The 19,223-nt window shown below is 53.6% G+C and overlaps 1 protein-coding gene across 1 annotated transcript in view; it reads right to left on the bottom strand.

Moving 5' to 3' along the window:
• Window positions 1-19,001, bottom strand: part of PAX5 (paired box 5) — a 181,566-nt gene extending 162,565 nt beyond the window's left edge. The window contains exons 1-3 of the mRNA XM_062206963.1: window positions 18,959-19,001; window positions 13,135-13,300; window positions 8,040-8,237 (exon numbers count right to left, since the gene is read on the bottom strand). Coding sequence (XP_062062947.1) covers window positions 8,040-8,237; window positions 13,135-13,300; window positions 18,959-19,001 — 407 coding nt within the window. The remainder of the gene's footprint in view (window positions 1-8,039; window positions 8,238-13,134; window positions 13,301-18,958) is intronic.
• Window positions 19,002-19,223: the final 222 nt, after the last annotated feature.

Raw genomic sequence — 19,223 nt, 5'->3', positions numbered from 1 at the left:
ATCGGATGGAAGACTCTCTCTCTCTCTCTCTTTCTCTCTCTCTCTCTCCCTATCCTCACTCTGTGTAACTCTGACTTTCAAATAAATAAATCTTTGAACAACAACAAAAAGAAATATGCGCTTTCAACAATGTCAGGATTCTACCGTGTGTGCGGTCTGGTATCTTGCTCTTTTCCCATAATACTCCATGAGGAGCTTTTTCACATTCTGGACCATCACACCTGAAGTTCATTCCAAGGCCACACCAGGGCTCTGAACAGGAGTGGCAGTTGCCTCCCCATAAATTCACTGGGCAAAGCCTCTGCCCTCCCTGACTTGATGGCTGGTCTGGGTGCCCTGGAAGCACCTGTTGGCCCCACAGTCTGGCCCCAGGCCTTTTGCCCTTCACTTATCCTAACTAACGAAAACAGAGCATATTGGACAAAGACCTGGTCTTCCTACCAGCTGGAATCGAGGGGGTGTCTGATCTCATCTGTGTATCATGTATGTCACACACGTCCTGTGTGTGCGTGTCCACAGGGACATACAGGAAGACACAGCTACAATAGACATCGACACGGTTTATATAAACATATCATAAAACATTTCATAACTATTTCCCACTGCAGTCCTGTTACCAAGCTGTTTTCAAAGTTTCATCTGGTTATTAAATTTGTACAAAAGCAAAACAAAGATAATTATGTTTTCCTCCCTTTTCTTTTAAAATATTTGTAAATCATCGGTGCTCACATTCGCCAGAAGACAAATAAATAAAGTATTCATAAATCATAGGGAAACTATCCTCAATCCCTTCAAATCACAGAGAGGCAGCTCCGGCACAGCTATTGGGAGTGCAGGCTCTGCAACCAGACTACTGGGGTCTGGAACTCAGCCCTGCAATTCACCGGCTCCATGGCCTTGGGTAAAACCCCCTGGCTTTCGTTGCTTTATCTCTAAAGTGGGACTGGGACTCTTGCCACCTCAGAGGGTGATTCTTAGAATTAAAATAACAAACTACTTAGAAGATAGTGAGTGCTCAGTAAACATTAGATGCGGAGTTTCAGTGTTGTCTTCACAGAGATAAATGACTGAATATTCGTATATTTTGACCTGTGCTGTGAAAAGCACACAGCCCTTGGGAAACTGTGCTGGTGGGGAGGTAGCCATCTCCCTACTTTAAAAAAAAAAAGATATTTTTTTTCTATTTGAATGGCAGAGTTACATATAGACAAAGGGAGAGATCGAGAGAGAGATATCTTCCATTCACTGGTTCACTCCCCAAATGGCTCCAACGGCTGGGACTGAGCCAGACCAAAGTGAGAAGCCAGGAGCTTCTCCTGAGTCTCTCAACGTGGGCTCAGGGTCCCAAGCACTTGGGCCATCTTTGGCTGCTTTCTCAGGTGCATTAGCAGGGAGCTGGATGGGAAGTGGAGCAGCTGGGACTCGAACCAGCACTCACATTAGATGGTGGCATCGCAGGCAGCAGCTTAACCCATTACATCACCATGCTGGCCCCATTTTTTTTTTTTATGTTTATTTGAAAATCAGAGTTACAGAGAGAGGGAGCGCCAGAGAGAGAGAGAGATCTTCCATCCACTGGTTCACTCCCCAGAGGGCTGCCCCTCTGTTTTAGGGTTGCAAAGGGACTGTCCTCTATGGGGGAATCCCAGCATAGTAAGGAATCCCCCACAGCCATCCCAGGGGTGAGAGATTTTACCCAACTGCTTGCAGACACCAAGTAAAAGTGAGAAGCAGCATCTTCCATGGGAGGAAACGGCAGTGGGGAGAGAGGCTGTAACTGATTTACAGCAGCTCTACAAAGAATTTAAGTGGGGCATCTCAGACAAACGCCAGTTCAAGTCCTGGCTGCTCCATTTCCGATCCAGCTCCCTGCTAATGGCCTTGGAGAGCAGCAGAGTGCCTGGACCCCTGCACCCATGTGGGAGACCTGGATGGAGTTCCAGGCTCCTGGCTTTGGCCTGGCCCAGCTCCAGCCATTGGGGCCATTTGGGGATTGAACTAGCAGATGGAAACCTCTCCCTCTCTTTCTTTCTCTCTCTCTCTCTCTCTGCAACTCTGCCTTTCACTTGATCTTAGCCAAAAGGCCGAGAAGCGATGCAACTCTGCCTTTCAAATAAATAAAAATAAGGCCGGCGCCGTGGCTCAGCAGGCTAATCCTCCGCCTAGCGGCGCTGGCACACCGGGTTCTAGTCCCGTTCAGGGCGCCGGATTCTGTCCCAGTTGCCCCTCTTCCAGGCCAGCTCTCTACTATGGGCCGGGAATGCAGTGGAGGATGGCCCAAGTGCTTGGGCCCTGCACCCGCATGGGAGACCAGGAGAAGCACCTGGCTCCTGGCTTCGGATCAGCGCGATGCGCCGGCCGTGGCGGCCATTGGAGGGTGAACCAACGGCAAAGGAAGACCTTTCTCTCTGTCTCTCTCTCACTGTCCACTCTGCCTGTCAAAAATAAAATAAATAAATAAATAAATATCAGTCTTAAAAAAAAAAAAGAAAGGAATTTAAGTTAAAAAATGACAAGCACAACAAGAGTGCACTCGGGACCCTGTCAGAGCTGGAGACGGTGCAGCCTAAGTGGTAGTCACCACTAAAAGGCACGCTCCTGACCCTGGATCCCACTGGATCATCACGGAGGATCCACCAGAGAAAGCCGCTCAGCAGGTCACCTATTCCCACAGACGGGGAGACGAAAGCACAGAGCGCTCAAGTGACCTTCCCAGGGTCACACAGCAAATCAGCAAAGACTGAGCACTGTGCAAAGGAAGTCATCCCTGTGCTAAACGCTTCCTAGATGAGTACGAGTTCCACCTAGAACCTGAGCATGAAAACTCCAAGGGCCTTCCGGTCCTGCAGGCACTTGAGGGGCCCGCCTCCTCCACAGCTCTCCCTCTCCTCTGAAGGCTAGGCTGCCTTGGGTACAGCATGAAGCTTGGGCCATCAGCTGGGCTCAAACCCAAAAACTTGCGGTCCTCTGGGGTGAAGCCGGGGGGTGGGGCCCAGGCGGCTGCAGGCCTGAGACTGATACGGGGAAGAAAGAGCGGCTGGGTCAGCAGCCTCAGGAGCTTGTTGCCAACATCAGCATCACGAGCAGAATTCCCAGCCTGTCTCCCACAGGCCCTCTCTGGCACAGAACCCTGCGTGGTACGGTTCTTTGTGTTTGAATTAGTTGCTAATAAACACCTGACTTCTAGTTTGTCTTGAGAGCTCAGGACACCCAGCGACGCTGGCTTGGCATTCTCACATGACAGCCACCATCAGTGCTGGAATGAGCTGCCTCCCCCGTCCTGGAGAGAGTGCAGTATGACTAGGACCTCTGAGCCCCGACTGAGAGCCTTGGCACTGGCACGCAAGAGGAAGACCCCATTCCGCCCACCGTCGGAGCCGGCTCTGGGACAGCCACTTCCATCAGACTGTAAAGCGGGATTCCCAGAGCCCCTGTTGGAGGCGGTGCACCTGTTTGTCCTTAAGAAGCCCCAGGAGGCCGGCGCTGCAGCTCAATAGGCTAATCCTCCGCCTGCGGCATCGCATCAGCACCCTGGGTTCTAGTCCCAGTCGGGGCGCTGGATTCTGTCCCAGTTGCCCCTCTTCCAGGCCAGCTCTCTGCTGTGGCCCGGGAGTGCAGTGGAGGATGGCCCAGGTCCTTGGGCCCTGCACCAGCATGGGAGACCGGGAGGAAGCACCTGGCTCCTGGCTTCAGATCAGCGCGATGCACTGGCCGTAGCGGCCATTTGGGAGGTGAACCAACGGAAAAAGGAAGACCTTTCTCTCTCTCTCTCTCTCTCTCTCTCTCTCTCACTGTCTAACTCTGCCTGTCAAAAAATAAAAATAAATAAATAAAAAAGAAGCCCCAGGAGCGAGCTGGTGCAGTCTCAGCATGTCTCCCACGAGCCTGGCAGAGCTGGCTCAACGCTGCTTGAGGACCCCATGCCGGTCATGGTTTCTCTGGCCGATGCCCCTGCAAACAGCAGGAAGGCGCGCACTCCTGGGGGTGGACAATGGGGAGAACTCCACGGCCACCCAAACAGCTCCGAGTTCGGCCGCTAAGCCCTCGCTAGCTGTTGGAGGCAGGGGAATGGGGGGATGCGGCCCCTTACTCAGGGGCGGTGACGTCGGCCAGGCAGGTGTTTAGAAGCTGCGTCCCTTTGAAGGCAAGGAGAGCTCTACCTTGCCTTTGCAAAACGTAACGGGGCAGGTGGAGTGCCTTGGCATCAGACTGCCTCTGCGCTTAGTGAGCACTCACTGAAGAGGGCGGCAGTGAGGGGCCTCCAAGTGACGCAGTGGGCGGGGGAGTGATGCCGGCATCCCACATGGGTGCCAATTCTGGTCCCAGCTGCTCCACTTCCGATCCAGCTCCCTGCTAATGGCCTGGGAAAGCATCGGAAGATGGCTCAAGTCCTTGGACCCCTGCCACCCACATAGGAGACCCAGATGGAGTTCCTGGCTCCTGGCTTCTGCTCGGACCAGCCCCAGCCATTGGGACCATTTGGGGAGTAAACCAGTAAATGGGAGATCTCTCTTTCTCTCTCTCTCTCTCTCTCTCTCTCTCTCTCTCTCTCTCTTCTCCTTCTCTTTCTACAACTCTGACTTTCAGATACATTTTTAGAAAATATTTTTAATTAAAGAAAGGGGTGCAGTGAGGAGCCATAGGGCGTGCCGAAAGGGCAGACAGGCAGCAAAGCACGCAGCCTCGAGACCCTGGGGTGGAGCAGGGAAGACATCCAGTCCCACCCCGCCCGCCCCTCTCACAGCTCCTCAGTTCTCCCCTGCAGAAGCTACGCGGCAGCGGTGGGAGGACACGGCCTCCCCTCCCCTCTCCGTCTCAAAGTCCCTGGGCCTCAGGAGGCAGTCAGGCCTTGAGGACTGCAACAGACTACAGAAGTCAAAGCCCCTCAGAGGCCCGGGACACGCGGAGGGCCCTGAGAAGCCGGCGCGGGCCCTGCCTGCAGCTCTGGGACAGAGCACCTGCTGCCCCATAAGACCCCCTCCGTAGCTTTGGCCACATCTGCGACCACAGCTCGGTTTGCTTCTCACATTCGTTTCTGATAACCTGCTGAAGCAACTTCATTTCATGAGCCAATTGTAGTTTCCCACAAGAAGGGGAGTGGGTGGAGGGGCGGCCCTAAAGCCAACAGCCTCATTGGTTTGGTCCGCGAGGCATCTGTCAAAAACATCCAAATAAATTCATCACAGAATAACGTTCAAGGCAGCTATTTGGGGTAATGGTTAAGATGCTGTTTGTGGGGGCCAGTGCTGTGGCACAGCAGGGAAAACCACTATCCACAGTGCCCAACATCCCATATGGGTGCCAGTTCGAGTCCCGGCTGCTCCTTTTCCAATCCAGCTCTCTGCCTGTGGCCTGGGAGAGCAGAAGATGTAAAGTCCTTCAGCTCCTGCACCCCCATGGGAGACGCAGAAGAAGCTCCTGGCTCCTGACTTTGGATCGGCGCAGCTCTGGCCATTGCGGCCATTTGAGGAGTGAACCAGCTGATGGAAGCCTCTCTCTCTCTCTCTCTCTCTTTCTCTCTCTCTCTCTCTGCCTCTCTGTAACTATGATTTTCAAGTAAATAAACAAAAAAAAATCTTAAAAAACAAAAATGATGCTACTTGGCACACCTAGATTCCACACTGGAGTGTCTGGGTTCCAGTCCTGGCTCCACTCCCAACTCCAGCTTCCTGCTGGGGTGCACCTTGGGAGACAGTGCAGACTAGCTCAAACACTGGGCCTGTGCCATTCACCAGGGAGGCCCAGATGGAGTCCTAGGCTTCTGGCTGAGGCTTGGCCCAGCCCTGAGTGTTGGAGGCATTTGGAGAGTGAACCAAAGGATGAAGATCTCTCTCTCTCTCTTTCTTGCTCTCTCTCTGTCTGTCTCTCGCTCTGCCTGTCTTGCTCTGGCTCTGTTTATCTGCCTTTCAAATAAAATTAAAAGAGTTTGTTTGTTTGTTTGTTTGTTTTTATAAAAGGGGGAAAAAATGTCAAACCTACCCTCTAATTTCAGATACTGTCATCCTCTTATTACAGAGGCTGTAACCAGAGCCAGGAGCCCCGGAAGTGGGTTACGCTGTCCTGCAGCAGGTCCTTTTTCCACTTGAGATTAGTTGCCACCATTCAAAGGCGTAAAGATTTCACAAACACACATACACACAAGTCCTAGCTTCTGGCTTCCCTTAATGAATGGAAAAAACCTGGTAAACACTACACCCACATCCTGGGAGCTCCAGTGGCAGCAGAGAAACGACTGTCCCTGGCTTGCACTGTCTAGTCTGTCACAGACCCTATCTCTCCCTCTCGTCTCACACCTGGCCTGCATCCCTCAGTCCGTTACCCGCCTGGTCCCATGGAAGGCATTAGAGCTTATGACCCACGGACCGCCTGAAGTTATCTTGGGAACCACTGACTATGTAGACCATACGGTGGGAACCTTCCAGGCCTCTGAAGCCTGACTTGTCTGAGGTTCTCCTTGCAGAAGAGGTGGAGCCATGCGCCCTGCTCCTCACCCACCCTATTGGAGGCCCAGAGAAAAGTCGCAATGCTTCGTGCCATGCAAAGCCTGCGGTGAGTCAGAAGTAGGGGACTCACAAAGCACCCTGGAGCATCCTCATAGCCCAGAAGAAGAATGAGTTATCACTGCCCTCAGCCCAGCACCACTACCGCCTCCCATATGGATGCCGGTTCGAGTCCTGGCTGCTCCACTCCCGCTCCAGCTCTCTGCTGTGGCCTGGGAAAGCAGTAGAAGATGGCCCAAGTCCTTGGGCCCCTGTACCCATGTGGGAGACCTGAAAGAAGCTCCCAGCTCCTAGCTTCAGATCAGCACAGCTCCGACCGTTTGGTCAATTGGGGCGTGAACCAGCAGATGGAAGACCTCTCCCTCTCTCTCTCTCTGCCTTTCCTTCTCTCTCTGCGTAAATATGACTTTCAAATAAAATAAATAAATATTTTTTTAAAAAAAATAAAAGAATTAAAGCCAGGCGAGCAGCTCAGGATGCAGCAGGGCTCAGCGCACCAGCACACCCACACCCTCACACAGCGACCGTGCATCTGAGTCACTGCCGAAGGAACAAGTGTCTGTACCGACGGGACCTCAGAGGCGTGCCAGTGTGACCACCTCTTTCTGCACAAGTGAGAGGTCCCCTGTGCCTAGGCAGACTCTGCATTGACCTTGGAGAGAGGGGAACTGTTCAAGTTTTCAGTCTGTTGGCTTATTTATTTATTTATTGGAGTTTAGAGACCACTCATTGCTGTTCCTCTCACGGCCTCATCTCTAACTCTGGGTTTAAGTGAAGTGCAGATTATAATAGAAAACTTTCTTCTGGAAATGTATTTTTCAAGCTCCGAGCATGTCATTCGATCAGACTGGGGAAGAGAGGGAGCCCGGGCAGGTCCATGCCTGCCACCTCCGCCCACCCCAGGGGTTCCTCTGGCTCTTTCTCTCCAGGGGAGAGGGCAGTCCCCTCATTGCAGAGCAGCTCAGCCTCCTGCACGGGGCCCTGGGAGCTGGGAGAGCCGCAGGAGAGCCGCCAGAGCCCTGGGCACTCAGAGAGAGGGGGACAGAGCTCACTGGGCACTGAGGCCGGGCAGGAGTAAGGAGCCAAGCCTTCCAGCCCCACGTCAGGGTTCTACTCTGCACTCTCCCTGGCTCAGCCTCTGCGCAAACTGCAGGTGGAATATCCTTCCTGGGAACCTCTGGGGAGACCCTGGGTTAATACTTGGCACAATGACTTTTGTCATGACTCCGGCAGGACAGTTCACTGCATGGTGCTCCACACACAGGGGCAGGTGGTGACGGGAGGGATGGGAGAAATCTCAAGCAGCCAGGGTGTCGACACGCCATCTCCCGCCCCAGCCCGAGGCCCAGGTCTCGTGCCCACGTTGCAGAGAAGAGAAAGGCAGCAGAGCCCCAGCAGCCCCGTTAGTTTCCCTCCTGTCCAGTCACCCCAGAGCAGCCCGGTCGCAAGGAGAGACCAAGCCTTTAGGGAAAGCACACACAAAGCCTCTGGGCCCATGCCCCACCCAGTCCCCAGCCCCCCACAGCCACCCACCCTCACCTGTTGATGGAACTGACGCTGGGCACGGTGTCATTGTCACACACTCGCTCCGCCAGCAGCCGGTCCCTGATCTCCCAGGCGAACATGGTGGGGTTTTGGCGTTTATACTCAGCGATCTTCTCCACCACTTTGGGCGTGGCAACCTTTGGTTTGGATCCTCCGATTACCCCAGGCTTGATGCTTCCTGTCTCGTAATACCTAGGACCCAAGGACAAAGGGGCTTAGCCACGAGGAACCAGCGAAACGCACAAATATTTGAGATGCGGCTGGCACTGTGAATACAAAATACACACCAGATTGTAAAGGTTCAAGACAAAAAAAATGTAAAACACCTCATTAATAATTATATATGTTGACACGATCGTTTTCAGAGATTGTCAACTGCAAACAAAGCTCACACATTAGACTTCCTCTGGACAGCGTTAGCAGGACGCTACGCACTCACAGAATTTCTCTCCCATCCGTAAACCATTCTAGAAAGCTCTCGAGTCAGTTCTCTCATTTGATCCTCAAGAGTTCTGGAGCACATTCACGGGCTCTTGCCAAAGCTCCCGGGGAAAATACACGCTATGAAAAAACGATGCTTGGGTTTCAAAATTCCCTTGCTCTGAAATACATTTCTCTTTCCACTTCCATTTTTCCATGGACTTTTTGAAGTACCCTTGGAAAGTGCGCTGAGTGAATGAACAAATAAATGAAGCAATACCCATCTACAAGCATAAAACAGGGATTCTCGGGGATGAAACAGCTTCCCCCGGGGGCACACAGGACCAAGCGACCACGCCAGGACTGTCGCCCAGCCTTCTGAACTAAAATTTCCTCCGAAAGGCGGCCCTTCCTCAGGACTCACCAGGCTTTCCATTCTCTGGCAGAATCGCCAGCATCCTGTGACACTATCCCCTAAAAACACAACCTGGTTTTTTGTTTTTTTTGTTTTTTTTGTTTTTTTTTCTGTAGGAGAAAAACAATAACCCTGGTGTGGAATTAAAAAGAGTGCTGGATTCCGGAATTAACTGGAAATGTGTGTTGTACGTCAAAACCCAAGCAATCAGAAAAACCAACCACAAGTCGCGGCAGCTCCTCCAGAGACCTCCCTGGAGGTAAATGGCTGTTTCTAAGGACATTTCCATGCTATCAGCTTTTCCTCGTTAACGCAAATAGGATGTCAGGGTTTTACAGTGAAACCGAGACCAGGGAGAGTGTGCCATGAAAGATCTTTTCAGGGGGAAAAAATGACTTGATTCCTTTCTGAATCTGAGCCGTCACTCGATGTCTCTCTCAATATGTACACAGGAATTCTTGCCTTTCTCTTCCAAAGGAGATTATCTCGCAGTTGGATGTTTTTGTCACCAATAAGACATCTCAGAAATGACTAGTAATTTTCAGCCCCGACGAGAGTTTATAATAAGTGAGGGAAGGAGGTGCTCTTGGAACGGGAGGGCAATGTCACCCAGGAACAATGACTGGGCACGTTTATAGAGTTGCCAGGGTAGGTCTGCCTAGGGCCCAGTTAGCGAATGTTCGAGAAGAGATGGAATAATTTGGGAGCAGTGATGTGGAAGTGAAAATTCTATTTTTCATCGAGAAGGAGGAATCATTCGCAAATGTTGACTCCAAGGCAAACTTCAACCTCTCTGCTCTCTCTCTGCGGGGAGGAAGGTTGCTTTCATCAATTTTTCTGTAATTGCTGATAAATGACCTCTTACAAACAAGTTTCTCAACAAAGCCAAGAAAATACTTTTTTTGCCACAGCTCTAGAAAAGTGCCAGAATGAGGGCAGCCAGCAATCTGTGCGGCCCCGCGTCGTCCTGTCCACCTCCCCACTAAAGACAAGTTTTCCGAGAACACAGCTCGTCATTCCGGCACAGCGCTGCCTCAGGTGCGCTCAGCCCTCACACCAATGCTGTGAGGAGGCCAGGGCTTTGCTTCTAGAAGGGAAAACAGACGATCGGAAGGCTGAGCGACTCGGCCACCTCCCCGCTGGAAGGCAGAGCCAGCCCCGGCTTTGAACCCTGACCCGAACCCGGCGCGCTTCTCACCAAAGCAAACCGTTGTTTTGCTCAGAAAAACAGAAAGAAGAGCGATGATGAACCTTTGCCGCTCTAGAGAGGCTTCCTGATCCCCAGGCATTTTCTCAGGCTTCTGCCATGCATTCTCTCACTTGCTCCATAGTCACTGCGCGCCTGGTGTGGCGGCTGTGGTCCCAGGGAGGTGCTCACACACACACAGACAACCCTGGGCTGGACACTCAGAACACACCCGTCGGCAACTCCCAGAAGGCGGAGGATAAAGGCCAGGCTCGTCCATGGCGATGGGTGGTGCCGCTCAGGGCTCGGGGCCCACCCCACCTGAGCAGTGCCAACCATGGCAGGCTGTGGTCTGGACACAAGAGATCTCTGTCTTCCTTTTGACTGACACGTGGACCTGGCACTTAGAAGGCAACCTTGACCTTCCCGAACCCCTAACTCGCATGTGTGTCAGCGAGGGTTTAGACTTAACAGCCATCCTTTCACGCTGGCGAAACAGCCGCGCGGTCCTTTGGCTTACAGACAAAAGACGCCCGGCAGCCGCCACCACACGGGGTCCTCCGGTGCAGACAGCGTGGGTTTGGGAGTGAAGTGGAGCAGGTGCGAGGCAGTGGCTGGGACACTGACCCTCCACGGGGCCCTGCTCAACTCCCTCGGCCTCTCCAGGCCTGGCTCATCCCGTTTGCAGACTGCAGCGAGGACATCCGTCCCGCTCGCCTCGCAGGGCCAGCGTGGGGACAGAAACACAGACTGGTTCAGACAGAGCTTTGCAAAACACCATCAAAGAGCAGGCCTCGAGGATGAACAGCCTGAATGCTGATTAGTACTGTGTGACCCAGCACCCAGTTGCAAAGGACCAAACCCTCCCAAGAGGTTCCTGTGAACAGAGACGACAGCCAGGCCCTGGGTGTGCGTCCTTCTGCCTCCCACGCCACCGGCCTGTGCCGCCTGAGCCTCTTGGGGCCAGGAGAGCTGCAGCCTGACTGTCCATCTTCTGGAGTCAGTGACGGGGGCTCTGCCCACCCAGGGACTTTGCATGCCTGGCCATACAGCCTCTGAAAACCACAGCCACCACATACCACATGCACTCAACAATCTGTCACCTAGCGTGTGCCCACTGCCGAATCCCCGTGTAACCAAAAAAAAAAAAAAAAAAAATTTCTGCGGATGAACAGTCCCCCAGTTCAGAAATTCCCGGCCGCACTGTTTTAGGGCTGAACTTGTTTCTTAAAAGGCAGTTCTAATTAGAGTGACATTTTGTCCACTGTGGTTCTTAGTTATGAAAATAATGAGCTATGAAATTCCAATTTATTGTTGACAACTTAAACGGCCAGGCACCGGAGCGGCGCGTAACTTCCGCGTGCCACTCTACCTAGTGACAAATCTATTCTGGGCCGCGGGAGGCTGCCGGCTGGGCTGGGGAGGATCCTTGGCCCCCTGAGTCTCCGAGAGAGATGTGGCGGGCTCCAGGGCCCCGTGACACTGGGACCCGTCACTTGGACATCCCCTCTGAGACAGGCTCAGGACCCTGCCCTGCGAAGGTTTCAAATAGCAAGCAAAATGTCGGCTCCTCAAAAACAAAGGGAGGGCCTTCTTCCTCCTTCCCTCTCCCTCGGTACAATGAAGAGGCTGCGCGCAGAGCTGTCTAGGATACATTCGGCTCTGGAGTCCAATCCTGAAACAGGCCAGACTGTTTCTTCCTCTCTCTCTCTCTCTCTCTCTCTCTCTCTCTCCTCTCTTGTCTGCGTTTCTCTTTCAATTTCCATTTCTCTTGCCTTTTAAAAATCACTCTGTTCTCATTAGTTTCTTACTCTCTGTCTTCTACCTTTCTTCTATTCTCACTCTCACCGCCCCACCCCCCCAGCCAAAAGCCACCCCCTACCAAGAGCCCCCACACTGAACCCCTGGGTCCTCGCTGAGCGCTACACAGGAGTGGGGCCTCTGTGACCAGAGCGACCTGCGCCGGGCCAGACGGCGAGGAGTAAACGCAGAGCTCCAGGTCCCCGAGGAGCTGGCCTGTCCCCTGGCCCTGCCACTTCTTCCCCTGGCCTCAGGCAAGGTTCCCCAAGGCTGTCAGAAACTGTTGCTCCCTTCCTCGGAGAGAACCGAAGGAAAACTGCAAGCAGAAAGTCGCCATGTCACTGACACACTCCGAGATGTTCATTTTCTATTCAGGCGTCTGTTCCCAAGCCACAATGCAAGCTCCTGGACAAGGGTTCTTTTCTGACCCAGGGAACGAAATAGCAGGGAGTGCCGAAGAGCCAACCCCCAGGATGCTCCCGTCTGCCAACACAGAGCCTCTAACGACCTCACGTGCCTGGCTTCAAACCTGCGGCCTCGTTTCCGGGGCGCAGAGAGACACAGCCTTTTGGGATCCATCGCAGCCTGTGCAGTGAGTGGCTGCAGGAACCTGGGTGGTGGCTTTGTCCTCCTAGGTTTACTTCCTCTTCTTACAAGGAGCTTCCCCGGACCACAGGGAGGCCACCAAGAAGACACACAGGGGCGATCACGGGCCACACGGCCTGCAGCCACTCACAGGGTCAGGTGGCAGCTTTCAATGAGTTGGGGTTTGGTTTTTCTCCTCTCTAACTGAATGCATCCTTAGGATGCTCATCCCCACGAGCACAACGAAGCACATAAAAGGGAAAACATTGCCGCCCAACGCAAGGTGGACGACGCCCCAAGGCTGGAAGTGAAAGCGGAGTTTGAATAGTCAAACGTGCAAGCACTGAACTCTTACAACCAATAGATCTCCCACCCAGCCCTACCCAGGGCCCTAAGATGTATAGTGGAAAAGTCCCAAGAGCTTCTTTACTCTTGGGTTCTTTAGAATAATTCAGGAAACACGTCGTCGTCCTCCCCAGCTCAAGCGCCCTGTCTCACTTGCGCTTTCCCGGGCTCCTCTGAATCAGATGGCCTCAGAGGGCCTGTGGGACTGCTGTGCGCGTCCACAGAGCAGAAGGCGGCCACGACTCTCACTGTGACACCGGCACACTGGGCAGCCGCTGGGGTCACGTTTCAGGTCTTTATTTGAAAGATGAAGGGAAGCCTGGAGCTCCTGTCTTTACCTGCCAAGAATCTTGCTGACACAACCATGGCTGACCCGAAGCTGCCTGGAGATGTCGCAGGGCCTGACACCTTGATGAGCAAGTTCCACTATCCTTTGGCGGACTACATCCGGGAGTGGCCGTCCATTCACAAAAACCCCCCCAAGCTGATTCACTCCTCCATGTCCTGAAACAGATCAGAAACAAAAGACAGGGGAAGGGTGGTTAGAACCAGTCGCACTGTAAAAGCGCCGCGTGAGCACCCAGAGCCCGGCAAGCTGGGGGTCTGGCCTACAGTCCGTGCAGACCACGCCAGGACCCCAGATTGCTTTGCTAAATAAATCTCAGCACTGGCCATCTGCAGCCAGTCAGCTGAGCTATCGATAGCAAGCATCCTCGTGCTCCGTTTCCTTCCTTTCCCAGCATTTTCCTTGTAATTATTTTTTCATAATGCAGTGTGTGAAAACCCCAATCTGGACTAAAAGGGCACAACTTAGTACATAGCGCTGAGGTTGAAGGGAGATCTTCGGGAGAACTTACGTTTTAAAATGCATTAAATTTAAAGAAAAAGATGAAACTCTTTTCCTTTTAACAAATGTCTTTAAAAGTGAAAAGAACTAATCCAGTAAACCTATATTTCAGGGGGAAAATTTTTAATCAGCAGTCTAAGTTCAAGACTTTAAAAACAATGTTTTAACAGTGCCTGCACAGCACTGAGACGAAACTCAACCCCTGCCTTGATTTTAGAAGAAGAAGAAGAAGAAGAAGAAGAAGAAGAAGAAGAAGAACCTTTCCTAGGAAGGTGAGGCTGACGTATAGACTTGACCGTGCACCCTCCCAGAGTACACAAAAGAAATGGGGTCGTGGCATCTTCTACACAGCACATTCTGCTCCGCAGACTCCGAATTTGCTATAAAGGAGTTCCCCTGGAATTTTTGTAGCATTTTGCGTCAGCAAGCAGCTTTAAGTTGGTTCTGGGAGAAATAAAGAAGCCAGCGAAAGCTTCAGAGTCCCAGGTTTTACAAGGGCTCTGCGATGGATCGTAAGTAAAGGGGGTTGGGAACGTGCCCCCTCCACCCATTTGCTCCCTTGTCTTACATCACAGTCCATCTGGAGGGAAACAGGGACTCAAGTCAATTGAAGAGCCAAACCAGTAACCACAGAGCGATCCAATGCAGCAACATCATTGACCTTGTAGCTGTTAATCAGCCACTAACTGATGTCGCTGAGGACTGGAGCCAAAAGCCAAGTCCAAGCATTTACTGATGCTGCTGGCAGCTCAGAGGCCAAGGAGGGGCAAACCTCCTCCCCCAGCTGCGCCTGGACTGGGACTAGGCTGGACGAGGGGAGCAAAGGCATGCCAGAGGTCACATACGTGTCCATACTCCAAGTCTAAAACATAAATTAGCCACCTCCTCTCAACCATTTCCTCCTCCCCAGGACTCAGTTTCGTGAACGACTGAAATTGAGGAAGCAAAAACATCCACCCTGTGGCCTAAAAACTGGCCAAGCAACCCACTGAAGTTTCCCTTGGATATTGCCCAAGATGTCCAGGCTCAGGCTTATTTCAAGGAAAAAACACAATCGTGTGGAAGCCTGCATCCTCATTTCCAGCTCTAAGCCAAATTTCGCTCTGATTTCCAAAATGAGCTTTAATTGTTGTACAACACCCCAGCCTTAAGAAAAAAGGAAAACCACCCTGGACAGGATGTGCAGACAGGAACACAATTGCACAGTTTACCTACAACAGAAAGACAGCAGCCTCCCTGGTCAAGAACCTCAGGATGGCTTTGTCTGGGGCTGGAAGCAGCCGGTGAAAAGGAGCTATACAATCTTTCCAGTGCAGTGGGGATTTAAGTAAAACAAAGTGAATTCAAAATCGACGTGAGCTCCTCTTGGAGGACAGAGAGCAGGACAAGGATGCTAAAACACAGAGCACACCTGTCATACGACCTGGGAGTCCAGGCACAGTGGCCCATCTGCAGTAGCCTGTTCCTTACAGCACCAGCAATTCAGACTTTCGGTCCAAAACACAGCAGCAACCTTCAGAGGATCTAAATTCCAAGAGCACTCGTGCAGGACATGTGTGAGCTTTGTGGGCTGTTTTGTATCTCGATGGGGAAAAGAATTCCCAGGAGTCTCCTAGAGCCTGGTAGCTCTACAGACGATAGCAGGTTCCCAGGCCCTCTACCCGGGACCACAAAGGCTGAGCTCCCACAGCTACTCCACAGTTAGCCACATCCCAGGATGACTCGGGAGGCTCTTATCTCCTTCAGCTTCCTGGAAAGACCCCCAAACCCACTTGGCCCTGTCTGCCTCATCACAGTCCTACTCAAAAGAGATCTTCAAAGGTGATGGTTGGAAGGTTTATGGCTGTGGTCTGAGGAAGGCTACCCAGCCTGGGATTAGGGGAAAAAGAGAAAGAGAGAGAGCCAGAAGCCTGAAGTCAGAGAGAGGGGAGGCAAGACAGGGAAAGAAAAGAAGATAGGAGAGGTGTGTGGAGAAAGGTGCACAGTCTGGGAACTCAATGAGATAGCAAGGAGAAAGCCTGGGAGGGGAGCAGCCGGGTAAGCGGGCAGGGGGAAGCAGAAGGAATGGAGAAGCCAGAATTGACCAAGAAAAAGAAAGGTGAGTGCGGCCCACAGCTGCAGGCAGGGAGGAGAGAAAACAGGAGGCCCAGGCAGGGGGCATCTGGAGCACAGGAGACCCCTGTTTTGTGGGGCCCCCACTTCAGCTCTGTATCTCCTTGGAGAACCCAAGTCCCTGCCTCTCCCACCTGTGCTAGGGAAAGCCCTGGGCTCAGCTCTACTGTTCTGGGGAAGTAGAATTTAGAGTCTGATGCAGAGACAGATACACACCAGGAAACAGACACAGGAAACACAGACCAGTCCACACAGGGCAGACTGGGCGGGGTTTGAAGGGGGATGGGAAGAAAGGTTGGATCCCAGATGCTCCTGGGACCTCTGGCTCTGGTCTGGAAGGGGCGGGGCCCACAATGCCCCTCAGGCTGCCCATCAGTAGCCCTCCCACACCCCAAAGGCACGAAGTCCAGGGGAGAAAGAGTCTGCGGGTACAGCAGACGCAGACTGCTCCAGAACCTACAGGGCATTGAAATTCCTCCTACTCACTGGCACCAGAGAGAAAAAATGAAGGGCACACAGGCATGCAAACAGCAGAACACGCAAAGGGCAGGGGTGAATTCTCCCTAGTGGGTACTCCCCGCCCAATAGGCAGGCGCAGACACACACGGAGAGTCAGCCCAGGGGCATAGATGGGGTTGGACCAGAGAGAGAGAGGACTGGAACATGTGTGCGTTCACCCACCACCCAGGTCCTTTCTGGGATGGGTGGCCCTCCTGCTTCCATTCCTTGAAGCTTCTGAAGTCTCATGCTTATGCCTCTGTCAGGGAGAACCAAAAACTAGCTCCAGCTTTCCCCACGTGAACTTCCTATTCGATCTTTTGTTTCACTGACCTCAGCAGCATATTCTGTAAAATGGGTATAACTGAAGGTTTAAGGTCCAGTTTTTGTAGCCAGTGTCAGGTAGGACACATTGGCTACAAAAGTACTTTAAAGCTGATGGAAACAACTAGGGGGAGGGAAACACAAGTGGGGATGGAGGAAGGAAATTGTATTGAATAATGTATCTAAAAATATGGAGTGGGGACACCTCTGATCTCCGACCTCCGGAGCCCATTTCCTGGCAGTGTCTGCCCTTCCCTACTGACCTTATCCTGCACTAAACTGGCAGGGGGTGGGAGGAGGGACCGGCAAAGATGACAGGAAGAAATTGACCAGATCCAGGAAGGAAGGTGAATAGGTGGGACTTGGACTGAGCCCCTACTACCCCAACAACCTCCAGAGTCCAACATGCCCCTCCCATCTTCCTCGGCACCAAGTTGGCTTCCCGAAGCTGGCCCACATTGTGCAAGCAAACAGCTTTGGGCATTAGAACCACAGATAATTCCAGAGAAGCCAAAGTCTGGAAGGTTGGTGGGCTGGGGCCCAGCCCCCACTGCACTGCCGAGAGATTGGAAATGGGAGGAGTGAGCACTTCCCGAGGAGGGGGCAGATTGAAAGCTAGGATGAGGCACAGACATTAGCAGTTGGCTAACCTGCACCTGCTAGGAGCTGCCTTCTCTGTGCTGACACACAGCCGGCAGACCACAGGGGCTCATGCCATCTCCCCAGGGAAGGGGGCACGACCTCTGGGTCACCGAGCTCTAGGCAGAAGGAAGCAGCGGGGGTCTGCAGGTCCCCACCAGCAAGGAGAGAAGCTCAGGGGCTGTCCCTCCCCAGCTTGTCCCCCAGTGTGTCCTTGGCTGAGCCACGGGCTTGACCACCTCTCGGAGTACTGCCCCCAACCAGCTTGTTGTCAAGCTCACTCTGTTATCAAAGCCTCCCAGAGCCCAAGCAGGAAAAGACTGCGGACCGCGCTGGGGTCACCACAGACTGGAAATCGTTTGGGCACAGGCCCCAAACCACGAGTAATCAAGTAATCGTTTGGGCTGAGACTAGAGCAAGCGCTTCTCTGTGCAAATGTCCCCACTGGTTTGGGGGAATTAACAGCGACTCGGGAAATTGACACAAAGAGAAACTGACCTGCCTGCAGCCTGCCCCAGCCGCCCAACCCAGCCTTCCCCTGTCTGCCAGGCCACTCGGCCCTCCGTGGCAGGCACTGACACACTCGCCCTGGAAGCTCGCCTTCTCTCCAGCCGGGTCTCGGCTGCCTTTGTTAAACAGGGGACCCCCGTATGGAGAAGCTGGATCCCCAGCTGTAGGAGGGGAACGGGGCTTGGAGAGGGCTCCCAGTCCCGTAGCAACTCCCTGCCCGCAGCGAGCAGAGACCGGCGCCGGGCAGTGGACTAGAGGCTGCCAAAGCCCCGCGCCTTCCTCCGCCTGCTCAGCAGCCAGCCGAAGGGAAACTCGATTCGTTCCACTTGGAATTTCCTTAGAATCTCCGAGTCTAATCCGGCGTCAACTCACCGTGAGAGGAGCGCTCATCTCACACGAGGCTGTGCTACAGTGAACTGGCAAGATCCCCCGAGTCAGGCAGCCAGGCCGGCCTTGCCCGGCACGGAAATGACCCTTCCCGTCTCCTACACAGGCAGTCTCAGAAGGAGGAGGGGGCGCCGGTATGGTGACTAATTGACTGCTTCTTTCTCTTTCTTTCCTTTCCTTTTTTTTTTTTTTTTTTTTAAGGGATAAGCCGGCCCGAGGCAGACGTCCTGCAGAGGAGACCCAACGGGGTCTTTCAGGGTCTCTGTGTGAACTGGCTTAGCTCAGGGACCGTTTCTTCGTTGATTTTTCAAATTCCCCTCCTCAACGGCCAGGGTGCCTTCGCAGCCCTGGACCTCTCGGCCTCTTCCTCTACACACAGAGGCACTGGTTAGAACACCACTTTCCCTCCAAGCGCCAGTCTCCATCAACCCGGTGGCTGGAAAAGGCGCCATCAGGGTTGGGATGTGGGACGCTGTCTTGAGACCCAGGCTGACCTCTCCCTACAACTTCGCGCCCTCCAACTGGCCTTGCCGGGAGCCCTTTGCGAGTCCGAGCTGGGATTCTCCGGACGCGTTGAGATTTCGCGCCCCAAGCCCCCGGAAAGGCTGCGGCTAGTGACTACTGCTACGCGTTGCCGGAGGCGGGATTCCTGGACCAATGCTCAGGCCCCGGCAGCCAAGCGCGTTGTTCCACGTCCCCTGCCCGGGAACCCTGCACTTGGCAAAGTTGGCTGCGCGGCGACAGAGGTCCGGGATCCGCCCGACCTTAGCACCTGCCCCGCGGTCCTGCACCCCCAACCCGGTCCCAGCCGGAGAGTGAGAGAAGCGAGCTCGCCGCCTACTTACTATGCATGGATGCAAACGGGTCGTGCTTACAGTGTATTTCCATCGGGGCGCTCCAGACTGTAGGCCGGCCCACGCCGCCGCCTCCCGGCGCCAAGGGGCTGCCCAGGGCGGCGAAGGAGCCGCACCACCAGGCCGGGCACTGTGCGAGCTGGACTCCGAAAACACTGCCGGAGGTCGCCGAGAGCTGCGCGCCCAGGCGGGAACCCGCGCTAGCGCAGTCCGCCTGGGAGCTGGCGCCCAACTCTGCCTCGCCTCCCTCCCCGGC

Source organism: Lepus europaeus, chromosome 12 (genome assembly GCF_033115175.1).
Source record: "Lepus europaeus isolate LE1 chromosome 12, mLepTim1.pri, whole genome shotgun sequence".
In the NCBI taxonomy this organism is placed as follows: domain Eukaryota; kingdom Metazoa; phylum Chordata; class Mammalia; order Lagomorpha; family Leporidae; genus Lepus; species Lepus europaeus.
Note: the sequence above shows the minus strand (reverse complement) of the source record. Positions and strands in the feature narration are given on the sequence as shown.